This window comes from Bos taurus, chromosome 23 (assembly GCF_002263795.3).
Source record: "Bos taurus isolate L1 Dominette 01449 registration number 42190680 breed Hereford chromosome 23, ARS-UCD2.0, whole genome shotgun sequence".
Classification (NCBI taxonomy): domain Eukaryota; kingdom Metazoa; phylum Chordata; class Mammalia; order Artiodactyla; family Bovidae; genus Bos; species Bos taurus.
The window spans coordinates 27,415,321-27,434,616 of record NC_037350.1 but is presented as its reverse complement, the minus strand read 5'-3'; the positions used below and the strand labels follow the sequence as shown (position 1 = coordinate 27,434,616).

At 51.6% G+C, this 19,296-nt stretch overlaps 2 protein-coding genes across 5 annotated transcripts; both read left to right on the top strand.

The window, feature by feature from the left end:
• Nucleotides 1–1,137: 1,137 nt before the first annotated feature.
• Nucleotides 1,138–12,808, top strand: C2 (complement C2). 4 transcript variants are annotated; one of them, NM_001034492.1, is given in 18 exon segments: nt 1,138–1,219; nt 1,380–1,589; nt 2,168–2,353; nt 4,095–4,268; nt 4,349–4,450; nt 4,646–4,779; nt 5,856–5,994; nt 6,601–6,741; nt 7,533–7,622; nt 10,455–10,595; nt 10,720–10,814; nt 10,906–11,017; nt 11,135–11,300; nt 11,412–11,488; nt 11,621–11,712; nt 11,888–12,014; nt 12,173–12,222; nt 12,360–12,806. In NM_001034492.1, coding segments are annotated over 18 exon segments (2,253 nt in total). In that variant the 5' UTR covers nt 1,138–1,173; the 3' UTR covers nt 12,531–12,806.
• A 431-nt stretch (nt 12,809–13,239) lies between these two features.
• On the top strand, nt 13,240–19,266 carry CFB (complement factor B). Its single transcript, NM_001040526.1, is given in 18 exon segments — nt 13,240–13,413; nt 13,510–13,743; nt 14,177–14,362; nt 14,508–14,681; nt 14,901–15,002; nt 15,108–15,244; nt 15,547–15,685; nt 16,009–16,140; nt 16,414–16,515; nt 16,608–16,745; nt 17,208–17,305; nt 17,444–17,561; nt 17,774–17,927; nt 18,032–18,108; nt 18,304–18,404; nt 18,504–18,636; nt 18,712–18,761; nt 19,068–19,266. Coding segments are annotated over 18 exon segments (2,286 nt in total). The 5' UTR covers nt 13,240–13,349; the 3' UTR covers nt 19,215–19,266.
• The last annotated feature ends 30 nt before the right edge of the window (nt 19,267–19,296 follow it).

Below are 19,296 nucleotides of genomic sequence, written 5' to 3'. Positions count from 1 at the left end.
TCTGAAGACATTCATTATGTTATTAAACAGGTGGTGCCAGTGGTAAAGAACCTGCCTGCCAATGCAGGAGACTTAAGAGATGCGAGTTTGATCCCTGGGGTTCCAAAGAGTCGCACACGACTGAAGCTACTTAGCACGTACCCATTGTTTGATGAATATTAAAGACTTCTGTGGGATGGGGAGGCTAACGCAGTAGCTCAGAGTTACAAAATGCACATTGTAATTAAAAATTTTATTTTTCTTAATGGCTGGTAATTTAATCTTTTTCTTTTGCTTTTAATTTTATTTATTTTTTGGCTGCATCAAGTCTCCACTGAGGCATGTGGGCTCAGTAGTTGTGGTGGCAAGCTTAGTTGCCCTGTGGCATGTGTGATCTTAGTTCCTCCACAAGGGATCGAACCCAAGTCCCCCGCACTGGAAGGCAGATTTTCAACCACTGGACTACCAGGGAAGTCCCATGCACATTGCAATTTAAAGGCACATTCCAAATCTAAAAATATTTTCACTTCTTTGAATAATCAACCCAGATTTATTTTTTATAAGTTAGGGAATTTTTATCTACTGGACTTTCCTTAAAACTGTTCTCAACCTTTTTCTTGTCTCTAAGTGTTGATTTCATTTTTATCCCTAAGGGAAGAAAAAGATGGTGAATCCTCCTAGGCATCAAGAATTTTTAAGACAATTAGTGTAATCCCTTGGGGGCTTATGTTGAAGAAGACAATATTAACCTAGGCTCTGAGGAAGTATTCGTAACATCCACTTGGGAAAACCCAAAAGAAAACCGAAACTTTACTTAAATAAAATGTTTTGCAATCTCAGTTGGTTTGTGTGCTTTGACTATTCATGTAGGAGTGTGTGGGCACGTGTGTCTGAGAGGCAGCGGAGGTGGGGGAGCAGTGGGCATCGCCTGTGGTGCAGATCGACTGACTCTAGGGATGTGTGGAGACTAGGGAGACAGGGCCAACTTTCACCCCCTCAGCTCAGCCCCCAATCCCTGATTATGTTCCCCTCTTCCCCACCCCCAACAAGGGAACATTCCCCCTTGCCACTCCCTAGTTTTCTTTCTCTGGCAGCAGATGAAGCAGCTGCTGAGCCAGCTCTGGTTTTCGGGAAGTCAGATGACCTTTTCCCTCTCCTGGTTCTCTGCCTGTCCCTGCCCCTGAGGTAGACACCATGGACCCACTGATGGCCGTACTTTGCCTGCTGCCCCTGTACCCAGGTAGGAGCAGAGGAGAGGAGATGCTGGGGTCCTGTGGGGCTGGGCTGGTGCCACCAGACTGAGTTTCCACGTGTGAAATGGACAGCCCCTTCTGCTTTCCTTTTCTAATCCGTGCCTTCCTTCTCTGCTGCATTTCTGAGTCGTGTTCCCATGCCTGCAGGTTTGGCTACAGCCGCGCTTTCCTGCCCCAAGAACGTGAATATCTCTGGTGGCAGTTTCACCCTCAGCAACGGCTGGAACCCTGGGAGTATCCTCACCTACTCCTGCCCCCTGGGCCATTACCCATACCCCGTGGTGACAAGGCTGTGCAAGAGCAACGGACAGTGGCAAATCCCGAGATCCACTCGGTCGACAAAGGCAATCTGCAAACGTGAGGCTCCCTGCCAGTGGCCTCCCTGGGGACTCCTATTTAGTTTACTCAGCATGGGGCTTAATGTGACTCAAGGGGTGGCAAAGCTCCTTTTCCACAGGGCTTTTCAAAATAGCAAGGAAATGTCTACTGCCCACAGCAAGGCGTTGGAGGCAGGCTATGATGGAGATTGTGGGGTACTAAAGCCAAGGATGATGTTTAGAGGTTTGACAATTTGCCACACGGTACTGACCGTTCAGAACGGATGCTGAATGGTCCTGGCGTCCTCTGTTTTGCCGCATGTCACCCCTCTATTACCCACTCCTGGGACATTGGAGAACACCAAGGGAGGGACTGGGGTGGTCATAGTCCTCATGGGGCTGAGAGAAGTAACTGTTTTTAAATCTATTAGATTGAACTATGTGAAATTGCTAATATTCAACCAATTGTCAAAAGTAGCAATTTTACAGGTATCCACCTAATATTTTGACAAGCAGCTGGCTCTTGCCATGCCTCCAAGCTGAATATCACCCACTTTGGTGTCCAGTCCAGGTGTCATCCCTCCATCCCTGTATTATCATCCCCTTCTCTCCCTCCAGCTGTTCGCTGTCCAGCCCCTGTTTCCTTTGAGAACGGTGTGTACATCCCACGGCTGGGGTCCCACCCAGTGGGCGGCAACCTGAGCTTTGAATGTGAGGATGGCTTCACCCTGCGGGGCTCAGCTGTTCGGCAGTGTCGGCCCAACGGCATGTGGGATGGCGAGACGGCCGTGTGTGACAATGGTGGTGAGTGGCCTGACCCATGGCTGCATGGGGGCAGGGGTCTCCCAGGAGCCCTGGAGCCAGCTATGTGCCCAGGGAGCATGTGTGGGGTCAGGCACCAGGTGTTTCTGGTGCTAAAATCATAATCCTAGGTTTTGGTCAATTGAGGTCTATAGTCGCACATCTCCAGCCTGTTAGGCTCCTGGCTCAAGGAAGTCGGTGCTAAGGTTTGGGTCCAGCATCAAGGCTGCAAATGCTCTGTCTACCTTTTCCCAATGCCTCCAAGCCAGGCTGGTACCTGCTCCCCCTGGGCTGTTGCAGGGAGGATGTGATGAAGGCAATCAAGTGCTGTGCTCAGCTGCCTTGCCTGTGGAGCCAGTCTGAGTTCCAAGCCCAGCTTTGATTTTGACAGCCTTTGGGGAGGTTATTTAACCTCTCTGTGCCTCAGTTTTCACACCTGTAAAATGGAGATGGTGAGAGTACTGACTGCAGGGGGTTGCCATCTGGATCAGATGAGTTGCCTGTGAAACAGCTCCTGGAATCTGCTGACACCACATATACTTTTGTTATGGTCATTACTGCCCTTGTGAAAGATTTAGGGCGGGGGGGTGCTGCTTGACAGAAGTGGGGTTCCTGGGATTCCCTGGAGCTACGTTTGCCTGTAGGTTTTAGGAGCTTCCTAGATCACAATTCTAAATACATAATACAGAGGACTCAGAGGTCACAAGGCGGTAGGACTGTATCCTCACCTGGAGCCCAGCTGCTGGCTTTCCAGTCATAGCCTTGATTCTTTGACAACAGCCATTTATTCAAACATAAATATAATTCACTTGAAAATTGAGGTTGAATCTATCTAAAGTGTACAGATTTTAAGTATTCACCAAAACCAAGTATTCATCATCTCAAGAGGCTCCCTCCTGTCCCCTTCCACAAGGTAACCTTCTCCTGACTTGTATCTCCATAGATTCGTTTAGCTTATTCTTACACCTCATACAAGTGGAATCAGACAGACTGTGCTCTTTCACATCTGGTTTCCTTTATTCCACATTCTGCCTGGGAGATCTATCAATGTTTCCCTGTGTATCAGCAGTTTGTTATTTTTTTTATGCTGTGTAGTTCCATTACATACTACAGTTTATCTATGCACTCTTGTTGGCGAGCATTTGGCTACTTCTAGTTTTTGATTATTGTGAGTAAAGCTCTATGAACACACTTATATGTGACTTTTGGTGCACTAGACACTTATCTCTCGAGTATATTATCTGGGAGTGGAGTTACTGGGTCACAGGTTGGCATCTGTTTTCTTTTAGTAGAGGCTGCAAACAGTTTCTCGATAGATCAGCAGCTCTGGTTGTCCTCTGACACCTGGAATTGCCCATCTTTTTAGTTTTAACAGTTCTGGTGGGTGTGTAGTGATGTCTCACTGTTTGCAAATGTTCTCTGTGGAGGGGTAGGCTCTTTAGCCGCCGTCTTCCCTGAGGTTCTGGTATGGTACTAGCAGAGACCCTGGGTTGGGATTGGGATGTTTTAGGTGGCCATTGAGGCCACAGAGTTCTAAACCTTTCCCCTACTTCAGGTTTTTCCATCTGCACCCCTGGGAAGTACAGGTATGATGTCTCCCAAGGGAGAGGCCAAGGGACCCGCAGAGGCTCTGAGGGTTTCCAGAGGAGGAAGAGCCTAGGAGAGGGTGGGCCAGCCAGGTCCGGAGTCCGGAGGCTGAGGAGGCGAGTCCCTGTTCACCTTCATCTTCCTTTGTTCTTCGCAGCCAGTCACTGCCCCAACCCGGGCATTTCCGTGGGTGCAGTGCGGACCGGGTCTCGCTTCGGCCTTGGGGACAAGGTCAGATACCGCTGCTCCTCGAATCTGGTGCTGACAGGGTCTGCGGAGCGCGAGTGCCAGGACGACGGGGTCTGGAGTGGGACGGAGGCCATCTGCCGCCGTGAGTAGCAACTCTGGCCCTGCGGACACTGCTGGGCCCCGACCCCCGGGCCCAGCTGACCCCATCGGCTCTCCCCACAGAGCCCTACTCCTACGACTTTCCTGAGGATGTAGCCCCCGCCCTGGGCACCTCCTTCTCCCACTTACTTGCAACCACCAATCCCATCCAGCAGAAGAAGAAACGTGAGTGCTTGAGGCGGGCGTGGCAGGGGCGGGGCGGGAGCAGGGGCGGGGCAAGCTTGGGGGCGGGGCAGGAGCCTCCTGTGGGCTCACTGGGGCTGAGTTGACTAGAGGCGAGGCAGAGGGGTTTGATCGCCTTGGCTAGAGAGCAGGTGAGCGGTGGAGGTCTGAATCTCCCCCCTTTCACATTTCTCCCAGAAAACTTGGGCCGCAAAATACAAATCCAGCGTTCCGGTCACCTGAACCTCTACCTGCTCCTGGACGCCTCTCAGAGTGTGTCCAAAGATGACTTTGAAATCTTCAAGGACAGCGCCTCCCGCATGGTGGACAGGGTCAGGAAATAGGAGCCTGCGGATATCGGCTGCCTTCCTGCACTGTCTCTGTCTCCTTCCCTTCTCAGAATCCCATTTGCAACCCACTTCCTCCAAGAAGTCTTCCCAGATTATACACATGCTATGGATCATGAATTTAGAGGATACTATTTTTCATTCCACAAACACTGTTGGGGTACCTACTATATGTCAACCACTATTCTGGCTCCTGGGAGACCACAAAGATGAACGAGGCTGAGATCCCTCTTTTCAGGAATTCTAGAACAATGATCTTCACGAAGGGGTACCCAAAACAGTCTGTGGGGGTGTGTGTGGCAGAAAAATACTAGTAATCATGTGGAATAACTGTAATTTAACTGAAATGAAGAACTTAATAGTTTCCTTTTAAAATTTCACTCTTTTCCATACATTTTAAAATGTGTACAATATATCTGAACAATGATACACTTTATAAGTATACTTTATAAATATATATACCTATATTGAGGTATGTGCTCAGAATGTTTCTGCTGATGGAATGCATGAACAGAAGAGTTTGGAAACCCCTGGTTTACATTTCTTGCCAGGACTTTGCTTGGGAATTATGCTTTTCACCATAGTTTTTGTAGTTATGTGTTTTCCCTCCCTGCTCCATTGGAAAGAAGGCAGCTTTTGTGCTCCTTAGTTTCTCTCTTCAGATGTAAAGTTAAGTAAGCCACTAAGCCACGAGGCTATAAAATGCTACAGGCAAGTGCCGATAGGTTTGAATTCTTCCTCCATCTTTCACCAGTGGTGTGATCGGGGGCAAGGCAACAAGTCTCAGCACCCTCGTCTATATAATAGGGACCATCACGACCCCTCACATCATTGATATGAGGATTAAATGCAGAGTGAACCTGTCAAACAGAGGAGAGGACCAACAACTGTCAGTTTCCTGGCTTCCTTAAGCAGCCACCTCCCAGGAAGGGATTCTCCATGGGCCTTGACTCTGTCGATCTCTGTCTAGGCTCTCTGTCTCCTCCAGGGCCCATTGCTGGCTCTCTTACCATCTTTTTTTTGGTCTGGGGGCCCTTCACCCTCTCACTTGCCCTTCACAGATCTTCAGCTTTGAGATCAAGGTTAGTGTCGCCATCATCACTTTTGCATCAAAGCCCAAAATCATCATGTCTGTCTTGGAAGACAGATCCCGGGATGTGACTGAAGTGGAGAACAGTCTGAGAAATATCAACTATAAAGGTATGATGTCATCAAATGAAGGTGATGGGAGTGGCAGTAGAGGATGGGCTCTTTGTGCCTGCAGAGATTCTAGACAAGTTCCAGAGAGAGGCCTCTTGGTGGCATTCAGGTCCCAGGGTTCTGGGCCTAAGGTTCCTTAGATTGGGGTGGCTTCCAAGTCAGGCTCATGGTTGGGGAGTTGCAGCTCCTACCAACACCTGGCTTGTTCACATGTGCTATGTGTCCAAAAGCATCGTGCAGGTCTTCAGCTCCTCCCTGAACCACATGGTCTGGTTTTCATAGTCTCCTCATGTCATTATGAAACTACCTGGGTGGTAGGTAGCAGCCGGTTGAAACAATCCACTGTCTTTGGGAACCCCATCTTCAAATCCTGGGCTTTTAGAATGACCTTTAGTGCTGTTGTGCAATGAGCATTTCTAAAGGGAAAGGTTTGAAATATTTGAACGGGCAATGATGCCAAATCTCTAACTGAATATCAAAGGTCTGTCTTTATCAAATCAATTGATAATTGCATTTTCCAGTGTTTGGAGAAAATAAAGTGATTCCCTTCTCCCAGGTGGTAAGTGGAAAGTTTCTAAGACAGCTTTTCATCTTCACATATTCCAGACCATGAAAATGGAACTGGGACCAACATCTACGAGGCCCTCCACGCTGTCTATATAATGATGAATAACCAAATGAATCGGCCCCATATGAACCCAGGGGCCTGGCAGGAAATCCGACATGCCATCATCCTTCTGACAGATGGTAGGTATTGTTGTCTCTGTGAGTGAGCCTGGCACCGTGGAAGGAGCAGCAATGTGGGATCAGAAGACCTGCCTTCTGGTTCTCCCTCTGCCATGTCAGGCCTTGGTTTCTTATTTCTAAAGTAGAAACAATGTTGACGATGATGGTAATGACAACCACGACAATTACTGATAATGGAAGCTGCCCTCTTTTCTGTATATAGTTTATTTGTTTATTTTTTGGCTGCACCGCATGGCATGTGGATCTTAGTTCTCCGACCAGGGATCAAACCTGAACCCCTGGCAGTGGAAGTGCGGAGTCTTAACCGTTGGTCCTCCAGGGAAGTCCCCTTACACAATTTTTACGAAGAGCAATAAGTACTTTGTGTAAAAGTGCTTTATGATCATGTGTTCGTTGTTGCCACCCGGGAGGTCACCTAGAGGGAGTTGGGTGGGACGTGTGCAGCAGTGATGTTGAGGTCCATGGATGAAAGGCAGATTGGATAGTGGATCAGGGCTCTGCCATTTATCTTAATTTTGCCCAAATCACACAGCTCCTCTAGAAGTCAAATTTGGTATCTATAACATGAGGAGACCCACACTTACAGGGGCTGCACGAGAATCAAATGAGATAAAGTATAAAGATGCCCCTGACCCAGCGCTAAAGAATTTCTGTGAAGAATGTATCTCGAAACTCCAGCAGGGAGTGTAAGTGTTGAGGCTCCCAGGATGAATGCCTCCCTACTTCTCCAGGGCTGAGGGGATCATGCTGCATCCATCTTAATGAACAATTCTTTTCCCTCCTTGATCCAGGAAAGTCCAACATGGGCGGCTCTCCCAAGGTGGCTGTTGACAATATCAAAGAAGTCTTGAACATCAACCAGAAGAGGAAAGACTATCTGGGTGAGCCTCTGCCCCCGCCCTGCCACAATCTGTGCTCTTTGCAGAGGACCCAAGGCCCATAGCCAGGAGTTTCAGCATCTTGGCTATATTTCTCTGCATTTCATTTTTTTGGGGGGTTGCACTGTACACAGCATGAGGGATCTTAGTATCTTGACCAGGGATCAAACCCACACCCCCTGCAGTAGAAGCGCAGAGTCTTAACCACTCGACTGCTGGGGAAGTCCTCGGCTGTATTTCTATTGAGACCCCAGGCTGTGTTGTTCTGTATGCAGTCAGCCAAGGATCACACTGAAGAGTTTGTAGTTTCAACCTTGGGTTCATCTTTGACTGGCTGTGACCGTGGGTCATTTCTTTACTTGTAAGGAGGATACAGGACAAGGACCTACCTCAGGCCAGTAAGGGCAAATGCTCAAACATTATCTGGTACAGAGAAACTCACGTCAATGTCGTTTTCATTCACCAGCTTTTGTTCCACAAACCTCTCCAGGAAGAAAAGGTCTGGAATCCTTGTGGGGACTGTCTCTGGCCTTTTCTCCATCAGTGCAGTTAACTAAGGCTTTGGCAGTTGCAGTCTCTAAAACAACAGTTCCTCTAATTCAGATAAACAAAAATTGCTCTCACCTTTGACCAGAAAAGAACTTCAAAGAGAAGTGCTTCAGATAAGGGGTAGCAGCTTGTTTTGAGGTCCCAAGTTTTACTTCCCCCTTGGGTTCTCTCTTTTCTGCTCATGCCACCCACTCCACCTGCCCCTTGAGGGTAAGCAGATTTCTTTGGGAAAACCCTTGCTAAGGAAGGCAAAATCCAAACTTCACTCCCTAACTCCTTAGCATCACTGGGCCAGAGTTAAATGCTTGAAAACACCTTCTTAAAAAGAGGCAGGAACCTCAGGGAAATAGAGAAAACACATTGCTATTGTTCAGTCGCTCAGTTCTGTCCGACTCTTTGCGACACTGTGGACTGCAGCATGCCAGGCTTCTCTGTCCTTCACCATCTCCTGGAGTTTGCTCAAACTCATGTCCATTGAGTTGGTGATGCTATCCAACTATTTCATCCTCTGTTGTCCCCTTCTCCTCCTACCCTCAATCTTTCCCAGCATCGGGGTCTTTTCCAAAGAGTCGGCTCTTTGAATCAAGCTGCCAAAGTATTGGAGCTTCAGGTTCAGTCCTTCCAATGAATATTTAGGACTGATTTCCTTTAGGATTGACTGGTTGGATCTCCTTGCAGTCCCAGGGACTCTCAAGAGTCTTCTCCAACACCACAGTTCAAAAGCATCAATTCTTCAGCGAAAACACATGGGACATGATAATCGTCCAGCTCCCACTGTAACTGCATAAAAGGACTATGAGGGGTATAAAGGGTGGGAGAAGGCTAGACTTGGTGGCCACCCTGGGGCAGTTCTAACTGGCACCCACACTGGCTCAGAGGTTGGTGTGGATGGTCGTGTGGATCCAGGTCCTCCAATGGGAAGAGGTGGCTTCAAGCCCTTCTCCCAGAGCCAGCATTTTGTAGAGGATGACTAGATCTGAAGCTGCGCCTCCATGCTACATCATGAGTTCTTTTTCATTCATTATTCATTTAAAAGTCCTCACCGAGAGCCTGTTTTGGGCCAAGCACCACTCTAAGAATACAGCTGTAAACAAACAGAGGAAAATGCCTGTTTCGTGGGGCTGTCGTTCTGGAAGGGGGTGATATATTAGTTTCTTAGGGCTGTGGCAACAAAGGGTACAAATTTGGGTGGCTTGAAACAACAGAGACGTATTCTCTCATGCTCAGGAAGTAGGAAGTCCAAAATCAAGGCATCAACAGGGCCGTGCTCCAGCCAGAACCTCCGAGAATCCTTCCTTACCTTGTCCAACTTCAGGTGGCCCCAGGCATTCCTTAGCTTGGGGTTAAGTCGCTCACTCAGTCGTGTCCGACTCTTTGCGACCCCGTGGACTGTAGCCCACCAGACTCCTCCGTCCATGGGATTCTCCAGGCAAGAATACTGGAGTGGGTTGCCATTTCCTTCTCCAGGGGATTTTCCCGACCCAGGGATCGAACCCAGGTCTCCCACATTGCAGGCAGACACTTTAACCTCTGAGCCACCAGGGAAGACAGGATTACCCAATCTCTGCCTCTCTTCACATCACTGTCTTCCCTGAAGGTATCTCTGTGATGTCACATGGTTCTCCGTGTTGGCATTTGGATTTCCACATTCTTGTAAAGGTGTCAGATTCGTCTTTCCCTCCCTTCCCCCATCCAGCGAGACTTCACTTTAACTGATTGTATCTGCAAGGACACTATTTCCAAATATATATGAGCATATTCACAGGTCCTGGAGGTTAGGACCTGAACATACCTTTCGAGAAGACATAATTCTACCCACTCCAGGCATTACAGAAAATAAATAAGGAAGCCATATGGCACAGTAGAGGGTGACATGCACTGAGGTATAAAGTTAAGCAGAAAAGAAATCGAGATGTCTGCGTCATTGCAGTTTTACACAAGGAGGCCACAGCAGGCCTCCTGCGATGGTGACATTTGAATCAAAGCTTAGAAATGTAAGAGAGTGAAGCATGTGGGAAGCCTGGGGTAGGAATGAACCAGGCAGGGACAAAGCTCGTGCAAAGGCCCTGAGGTGGGAGTGTATTTCAGGAACTTCAAGAGGTTGTGTGACTGGAAGAGACTGAAGGGGAGGAGTGGTAGGAAATGAGGTCAGATAGGTAGTGGAGGAGAGGGGAGGGCATCCCGCTCACGTAGGGCTTCGTGGGACACAGCGAGTTCCCAGCTACAGCTTCCTGTGCTGCGGGATAGCCACTCACTGTGAGATTCTGCTAATTCCCTCCCCCTCAGACATCTATGCCATCGGTGTGGGCAGCCTACACGTGGACTGGAAAGAACTGAATAACCTGGGGTCCAAGAAGGACGGCGAGAGGCATGCCTTCATTCTGAAGGATGTACAGGCGCTGAGCCAGGTCTTCGAGCACATGCTGGGTGAGTGCACTTCCCCCTCTCTGGAGGGGGTGGCCAGTGTGGAGCCGGCTGAGGGTCCCTGGATGGCACCTGCTCACATTGCCCCTCACTGGCCTCCTTCACCATCTGCTCCTCACACCCACAGATGTCTCCCAGCTCACAGACCCCATCTGTGGGGTAGGGAACATGTCTGCCAATGCCTCTGCCCAGGAGAGGACACCCTGGCACGTCACTATTAAGGTACACAGAAAGAGGGATGGGGCTTGGATCCCAGAGGTGCGGCCGTGAGCCAGAGACATAGCAGTCCCTGAGATTACCTGTCCCCCTGCAGCCCAAGAGCCAGGAGACCTGCCGGGGGGCCCTCATCTCCGACCAGTGGGTCCTGACAGCCGCTCACTGCTTCCGCAATGCCGAGGACCGCACGCTGTGGAGGGTCAGTGTGGGTAAGGAAGGGCCCGAACCAGATTCCCGATCTCCTGGGCAGAGCTCCCACCCCTTGTTCCCAGCCTCTGGCCCCTTCAGGAGCCCTGGTCCAGCCTAATCTGCTACTTTGTTTCCAGGGGATCCCAACTTTCAGGGGAGCAAAGAATTCCAAATTGAGGAGGCAGTGATCTCCCCAGGCTTCAATGTCTTTTCCAAGAAGAGTCAGGGAATCCCAGAGTTCTATGGCGATGACATTGCTTTGCTAAAGCTGACCCAGAAAGTGAAGATGTCCACCCATGCTAGGTGCAGGGGTCTGGGATGGGAGGGCACCCTCTATAGGGGAGGGTGTCCTGGGGAGCCCTGGAGGAGGGGGCACCAAGGATGGGCCTCTGTGACCCTGGCCCTTCTCCTCAGGCCCATCTGCCTCCCCTGCACGGTGGGGGCCAACCTGGCTCTGCGGAAACTCCCAGGCAGTACCTGCCGAGATCATGGTGAGCGCTGGACTCGGTGCTGGAGGGACTGGCACCAAGGCTTGGGGGGTGATATCGTGGGCTGTGCTGCAGTCCCCAGGTCAGGATGCTGGGTAAAGGGACCAGCACTGACATCCTTGTCCTTGACTGCAGAGAAGGAGCTTCTGAACCAAGTGAGCATTCCCGCTCATTTTGTGGCTTTGAACGGGGATAAGCTGAATATTAATCTCAAGACAGGGTCAGAGGTGAGGGTCTCAGGTTCTGGATGCTGTTGAGGGTGGGGATGGGATTTCTCTCTGTATCCCCTAGCTCTGGCTGCTTTCTACCTCTGACCCCAAGTCATCCCTCCTCCTGGGCCTAGCAAGCCCTGCCCTGGGCTCGCTCACTCCATCCTTGTGTCCTCTTCTGCCCCTCCTGCAGTGGACAAACTGTGTCAAGGTCGTCCTCAAAGACAAAACCACGTTCCCCAACCTGACAGATGTCAGAGAGGTGGTGACAGACCAGTTCCTATGCAGTGGGACCCAGGGGGATGACAGTCCCTGCAAGGGTGAGCCCCTCCTCCGCCCACTTTCCATCCCCAACCCCCACCCTGGAGTCCAGATTCCCCAGGGGAAGGCCACCGATGTCCCTTGTGGCCAGCATGCACGCCCTGATGCAGCGGTGATGGTTGGCAGGATGACAGTCTCTGTCCCTCCTTTCTGGTAGGAGAATCTGGAGGAGCAGTTTTCCTTGAGCGGAGACTCAGGTTTTTTCAGGTGAGAAGGGAGAAGTTTGCAGGACTGGAGTCACGGGATCTTGGCCTTGTTGGGGGATGAGGCAGACCTTTGAAGGACCTAAGGAGGTTGGGGCTGGGACAGGGGAAGCCCCCCACTCCAACCTTTCCCTCTTCTAGGTGGGCCTGGTGAGCTGGGGTCTCTACAACCCCTGTGGCGGCTCCAGTAAGAACTCCCGCAAACCTGCGCCCCATGGCAAGGTCCCGCGAGATTTCCACATCAACCTCTTCCGCCTGCAGCCCTGGCTCAGGCAGCATCTGGAGGGCATCCTGAACTTTGTGCCCCTCTAATCTTGGCCACCGAGCCCTCTGCTGACCTGCCAGGACCTGCTGTCTCTCCAGTCTCCTACCTCTGAATGCCCACCCTCAGCCTCCATGACCCATCTGCACTCCTTGCTTTGAACACATTCCCGCCTCCAGGATTCCAGGGCAGAGGCACATCCACACTAGGGAATCCCCGGCGCTCCTCCCAGCGCTGACCCCACCCTCTGCTGTACTTGGCTCACTCTCCTTCTCCTTACATAGGAAATTACCCAGTTATGAAATTAATAAAAAGCCAGTGATCCCCACATTTGTCTGTGCCTCTGCCTAGGGGCTGGCCTGGGAGGGGAGAAAAAGGCCAGAATAATTCCAGGAACCGCCAAGAAGGCAGGTCAGAGACCTTGCTGGACAAACAGTGGCTGAACTCTGTTCCTTAACAGAGTCAGCAGCAGGGGGTAGGGGGGGGCGGCGCGCAGTGTGGATCTTATATCTAGTCCCCAAGGGGAGGTCTGGGCTTGTTGGACAGGACCAGGGGCGGAGAGGAGGTGTTGACTGGCTGAGTCCTGGACCTTGGGGAGCCAAAGGTGGAGTTTTTGCAGTTTCTGTTTCCTTGATTGGCAGCTCAGTGGGGCCCTCCCCGCTTGGACATTCCGGAAAGTGATGTGGGTAGGGAGGGTGGGGTGAACAGCAGGTGCCAGAACAGGATTGCATAAAAGGCTGGAGGTTGTGGGGGGCAGGGGAAGGGAGTGTGACTAGGCTCAGGTCTAAAGTTTCAGCTTGGCCATCAAGCCAAGCAGACTTGCAGCAGAAGCCAGGAGAGGCCCTCCTGCCCCCCAGCCCCGGGTCACCATGGGGATTGGTCACAACCCCCGACTCTGCCTGGTACCCTTGATCCTGGGCCTCTTGTGTGGAGGTAAGTGAGATCACAGCCCCCCTCCCTCCACTCCTGCTTCCCCCACGATCCGTCCTCGGCCTTGTGAGGCTGGGCCTCACCAACTTTTCTCTTTAGGTGTGGGCATGACGCCATTGCCTGAGGCTGGGCCCCAAAGCCCCTGCTCTCTGGAGGGAGTAGAGATCAAAGGTGGCTCCTTCCGGCTTCTCAAGGCGGGCCAGGTGCTGGAGTACTTGTGTCCTTCTGGCTTCTACCCATACCCCACGCAGATTCGCACCTGCAGATCCACAGGGTCCTGGAGCACCCTGCAGACTCAAGACAGAAAGATTGTCAAGAGGGCTGAATGCAAAGGTTGGAGGGCAGTGAGGATGGGCATGGGCTGGCTGTGGGACGGAGCAGGTGGCAGCCAAGGTCCAGACTTGGATAAGTCTAGGCTTGAGTGGAGACCAGGCAGGCTGACAAGTTGGGCTGAGCACGGGTCAGAGCTGAGCGAGGGTTGGAGGTGGGATGGAGAGAGAAGGAAGGGGAGCTAGACTTTACTAAGCATTTACCCTGTGTCAAGCAGTCCCGGTAGTTCAAAGAACACTTAGAAATGGGGAGCGGGGAGCAGCAGTACTCCTTATGGGTGGAGGTTCCTCCAGGGGTTGAAGGTAGTAGCTATTCTGTGAGGCCCAGAAGTGGTATTTCTCAGTGACAGGGTCCCTGAGACCAGAAGGGTTATCCTAAAGGGCAGCCCTTCCCTTCCAGTAACTTCTACTTGGTCTCCACCCCCTTGCCCCCAAAGCAATTCGCTGTCCCAGACCACAGGATTTTGAGAATGGGGAGTACTGGCCCCGGGCTGCCTACTACAATTTGAGCGATGAGATCTCTTTCCGCTGCTATGATGGCTACACTCTTCGGGGCTCTGCCAATCGCACCTGCCAAGGGAATGGTCGGTGGGATGGGGAAACGGCCATCTGTGATGATGGAGGTGAGAACCGTCCCCCCTGTCCACAACAGCTCCTTCTCCCTGACCACCCGCAGCCTGAGGAACCAGTGCCACAGCTCTCGGTTCTCTGCCTTGCCCTTTGGGCCCCAGGCTTTGGCCCTCACCAGTGTGTCTTACACTTCTGCAGCGACGTACTGCCCCAACCCGGGCATCCCCCTTGGCACGAGGAAGGTGGGCAGCCAGTACCGCCTTGAAGACCGTGTCACCTACTACTGCAACCGGGGGCTCACTCTACGTGGTTCTGAGCAGCGAACATGCCTGGAAGGTGGCTCTTGGAGTGGAACGGAGCCTTCCTGCCAAGGTGACCCTTATCTGTACCCTCAAGTCAGACCCTGCTCTCCCATCTGCACATCCCCTCAGGAGCGCACTGCCTTCTCTCACTGCCACCATCCAGCTCCTTCCTCCCTTCTCTAAATCTCCCTGAAGAACTTCTAAGCCCTTCCCGCCCCTGAAGCCCACCATCTCGTGTCAGTGTCCCTGACCCTCCCAGACATTTGACCTGCTCTCTGATCTCTCCCAGACTCCTTTATGTACGACACTCCTGCAGAGGTGGCCGAAGCTTTCCTGTCTTCCCTGACAGAGACCATAGAAGGAGTTGATGCCGAGGATGGACATAGCCCAGGTTTGAAGGCAGAGAGGGGAGGCGGGGCAGGGAGTTGGGCATGGGGTGGAGAAGGGGCAGGAGACCTCTTTGTTCTGGAGCCTGAGCCTCTCTGGTGACATCCAGGGGAACAACAGAAGAGAAAGATTGTCCTGGACCCCTCAGGCTCCATGAACATCTACCTGGTATTGGATGGATCAGACAGCGTGGGGGCCCACAACTTCACAGGGGCCAAGAATTGTCTCAGAGATTTCATCGAGAAGGTGGGGCCCCCTCCCCTTGAAGGTGGGAACCTTGAAAGGACCTCACTGCCCTGCCAGGACTAGTTCCCAAATACTCCCAGCCCCTTGGAGCCACAGGGTCCCAGAAAATCTCCAGGTCCTATTGTGTCCTTCTTTCCTTTTACTTGACCTTTAACCTGGACTCCTCCATGACCTCAGGGTGATGAGTCAGTTCTTGAGTCTCTTACTAAGGACTTTCCTATCTGTCTCAGCCCAGCTGCTGAATTCTCCCAACCGTATATTCCTCTTTTGATGCTGTGACCTATTGCTCCCCTCGCCCACAGGTGGCAAGCTATGGGGTGAAGCCAAAATATGGTCTAGTGACATATGCCACAGAACCCAAAGTTTTGATCAGAGTGTCCGACCCAAAGAGCAGCGAAGCAGACTGGGTCACAGACCAGCTCAACCAAATCAACTACGCAGGTCAGAAGTCAGGGAAGGGTGCAAGGTTCACTTTGGGGTCAGAGAGGTCTGAAGTTTCAGGAGTGTCGTGGGGAGGGTGTAGTGAGACCATGTGGTGGGGCAGGGAGGACTACTTTTTAATCCACGGTTGGACAGCAGGGTCATTGGAAAATGGGGTTTGGTGGGAACCCTTTGGAACTGAGAGGGGCACTTTATTGTCAAAGAAAAGACAATGGGGTGACAACTCAAGTTGACAGATGTGGGAACCCAGTTGCCGCTGGACCCCTGGGGTCAAGGACGGGTTGGGAGACCAGGCGAGGTGACGACACCTTCCCTGTTTCCAGATCACAAGTTGAAGGCAGGGACCAATACCAAGAGGGCTCTCCTGGAAGTGTACAACATGATGAGCAGGGAAGTAAACCAGTTCAAAGAGACCTGGAACCGCACGCGCCACGTCATCATCATCATGACTGACGGTAAGAGGGGCTTTTCTCCTGCCTGACTCCCCACCCTCTCAAACCAGCCCGTGGCCCCAAGTCCACATGTAACACTGGACTTGTGGTGGGGGATGGCGTGCTGCTCTTCCTTGTGCCTTTACAAGGAGGGACCCTCCACTCCGTGATCTCTCACTCATGATCTCCTCTCCAACCTGCTCACTCAGCCCTGTATGTCATTCCTTCCAGCCTCTTTGTCTTCCTGGACCCTCTTCCTTCATGTCTCCCCACCCTCACTGTCCGTCTCTCCTGCAGGTTTGCACAACATGGGTGGGGATCCAGTCACTGTCATTCACGATATTCGGTACTTGCTAGACATTGGTAGAAATCGCAAAAACCCCAGGGAGGATTATCTGGGTGAGTTTTACTGCCTAGGACCCAGCACCCCACTTTACTAGCTTCTTGCCTGCGCCAGGGCCAAGACTCTCACTCTGTTTTTTCTCTCTCAGATATCTATGTGTTCGGGGTTGGACCTCTAGTGAACCAAGAGAACATCAATGCTTTGGCTTCCAAGAAGGATAAAGAGAAACACGTGTTCAAACTCCAAGGCATGGAAAACCTGGAGGATGTTTTCGTCCAAATGCTTGGTAGGAAGCTATGGAAGGCTATAAGGAGATGGTCAGGAAACTCAGCTCTCCCCAGACCCCTCAAGGTCACTCATTCTTCCACTCCTCCTAAAGCCCTGGAAAGTCTGGAAGCCCTTTCTTTCCTCCTCTACCTCCAGGTCACTATTCTTGCTTCCTGGTACTTTCCACTCCCTGATCTCAGAATCATGAGTTCTGAAATGATGCCGAGACCTTTCTCAAGTCCCTCCTTTTACAGATATGGAAGCTGGGGCCAAAAGAGGTCAAGAAATGGCAAGTTAGCAGGAGTTGGGCCTGAAAATGCCCAGGTCTCTGAGCTTAGTCCCATGATTCCAGTGGTTCCTTGCCTTCCCTTCCCTCTTTTGGGCATCTGCTCCCCACAGACACACTGGCCTCCCTCCGCAAGACAGCTGCCATTTGGAAATGAACTGTCCCAGCTTTTAGCACAATCTCCTTTCTTGTCAGATGAAAGCCGGACACTGGGTCTCTGTGGCATGGTTTGGGAGCACAAGGATGGTACTGCCTACCACAAGCAACCGTGGCAGGCCAAGATCTCGGTCACTGTAAGTGCAGTGTCCTGGTGGTGGGAACTTAGAGGAAGGGAGGTCAGGGTGAAATGAAGGTCGGAGGAAGGGCAAGGCACTCTTGATCAGATTGTGAGATTTGTGAAAGCTGAGCTTTCCCTCTGCTGCTGTCCCCAGCGCCCTTCAAAGGGGCATGAGAGCTGTATGGGTGCTATTGTGTCTGAGTACTTTGTGCTGACGGCTGCACACTGTTTCACTGTGGATGATGAGAAACACTCAATCAAGGTCAGCCTGGGTAAGGATGCAACCCATCAATTCTGAGCTTCTGCGGTGCCCTCTGGGCCACACTGCCTCCAGGGCCCACTTTCCACCTGTCCTCATCGCAGCCCTTCCCTTGCATGCTGGACAAGTTAGGGATGGGGAAGATTTGGGTTAGGGATGACATGCAGGCAGGAGGCTGCCTACACAGATTTCAGTGGTCTAGAGGAACCCCTTCTTGTACTTCAGGAGGACAGAGGAAGGAGTGGGAGGTAAAAGAAATCCTATTTCATCCGAAGTACGACCTCAATGCAAAAAAAGCAAAAGGCATTCCTGAGTTTTATGACTATGACGTGGCCCTCGTCAGGCTCAAGGAAAAGCTCAAGTATGAGACCACCATCAGGTGAGCCATCTGGATTCTGAGAGAAAAGGCTGGGAGAGGCAGAACTGAGACAGTAGCAGGCCCAGGGTTCACGATCCTTGAATTTCCCCATCTCTCCTCAACAGGCCCATTTGTCTCCCCTGCACTGAGGGATCGATTCAAGCCTTGAGGCTTCCAAGGTCAACCACATGCCAGCAACAGAGTAAGAGACATTCAGGGAGAGCAGCTTGTTAAGGGTGAAGTTTTGAGACAAGGAAGGGATGAGGGGGAGGGAGAGCAGGTCATGCCCTGCCCAGCCGCCAGCTCACGGGAAGGAGTGGAGGGCCACTCGATGACAAGCACGAGGCGGGGAGGGGAGGGAGAGTGCTGCAATGACCCAGTCTATCCATCTGTAAAGTGCAAGAGCTACTCCCTGCAAAGGACATTGAAGCTCTGTTTGTGTCTGAGTCTAAGAAGACCCTGACTCGGAAGGCAGTCTACATCAAGAATGGGGACAAGGTGAGGAATGTGGGATCCTGAGGTCCTTTAGGCCCCAGTCCTTCCTAAGCAAGCTTTGTTCCTCACACCTCTCTCCACACTTCCCTATCTCACCTACAGAAAGCCAGCTGTGAGAGAGATGCTCTACGCGCCCCAGGTTATGAAAAAGTCAAGGACGTCTCTGAGGTAGTCACCCCCAGGTTCCTCTGCACTGGAGGTGTGGATCCCTACGCTGACCCCAACACTTGCAAAGGTGAGAGAAGGCTCTTTGGTTGTGATGTGAGTTCTGAGGCCTAAGTCTTTTCCTACAGCATCTCCTTCCCTGCAGGTGATTCTGGTGGCCCCCTGATTATTCACAAGAGGAGTCGCTTCATTCAAGTGAGTCTTCTCTTTCCTTTCTCTGGAGAGATGCTGAGTGGTCAGCGTGGGCCCCAAAACAGGAAAGCTCACTGCATGTGGCTGAAAAGAGGTGGGGGGTGGGGCAGAGCCTGCCTCACCTTCAGACTCTTCCTTGAACTGGCCAATTCAGGGCCATGTGTCTGGTCTGTGTGCCAGGGGACAGAACTGAACTGGGTCCCTAGTCCTCCCAGGTCAGGTCACTTCAGATGCAACTGGCAGTAGCTGTGCTTCCTGGGATTAAGGAGTTCTACTAAATGATTCTTGGCAACCCCTCGCTCTCTCCAGGTTGGCGTGATCAGCTGGGGCGTCGTGGATGTTTGCAAGCGGCCACAGCAAGTACCTGGTTATGCTCGAGACTTTCACATCAACCTCTACCAGGTGCTGCCCTGGCTCAAGGAAAAACTCCAAAATGAGGATCTGGGTTTTCTATAAGGGGTTTCCTGCTGGAAAGGGGCATGAGACCAAATTAAAACAGCTGCGACAACACCTGTGTTCAAGATCCTTTTGGGGTAAA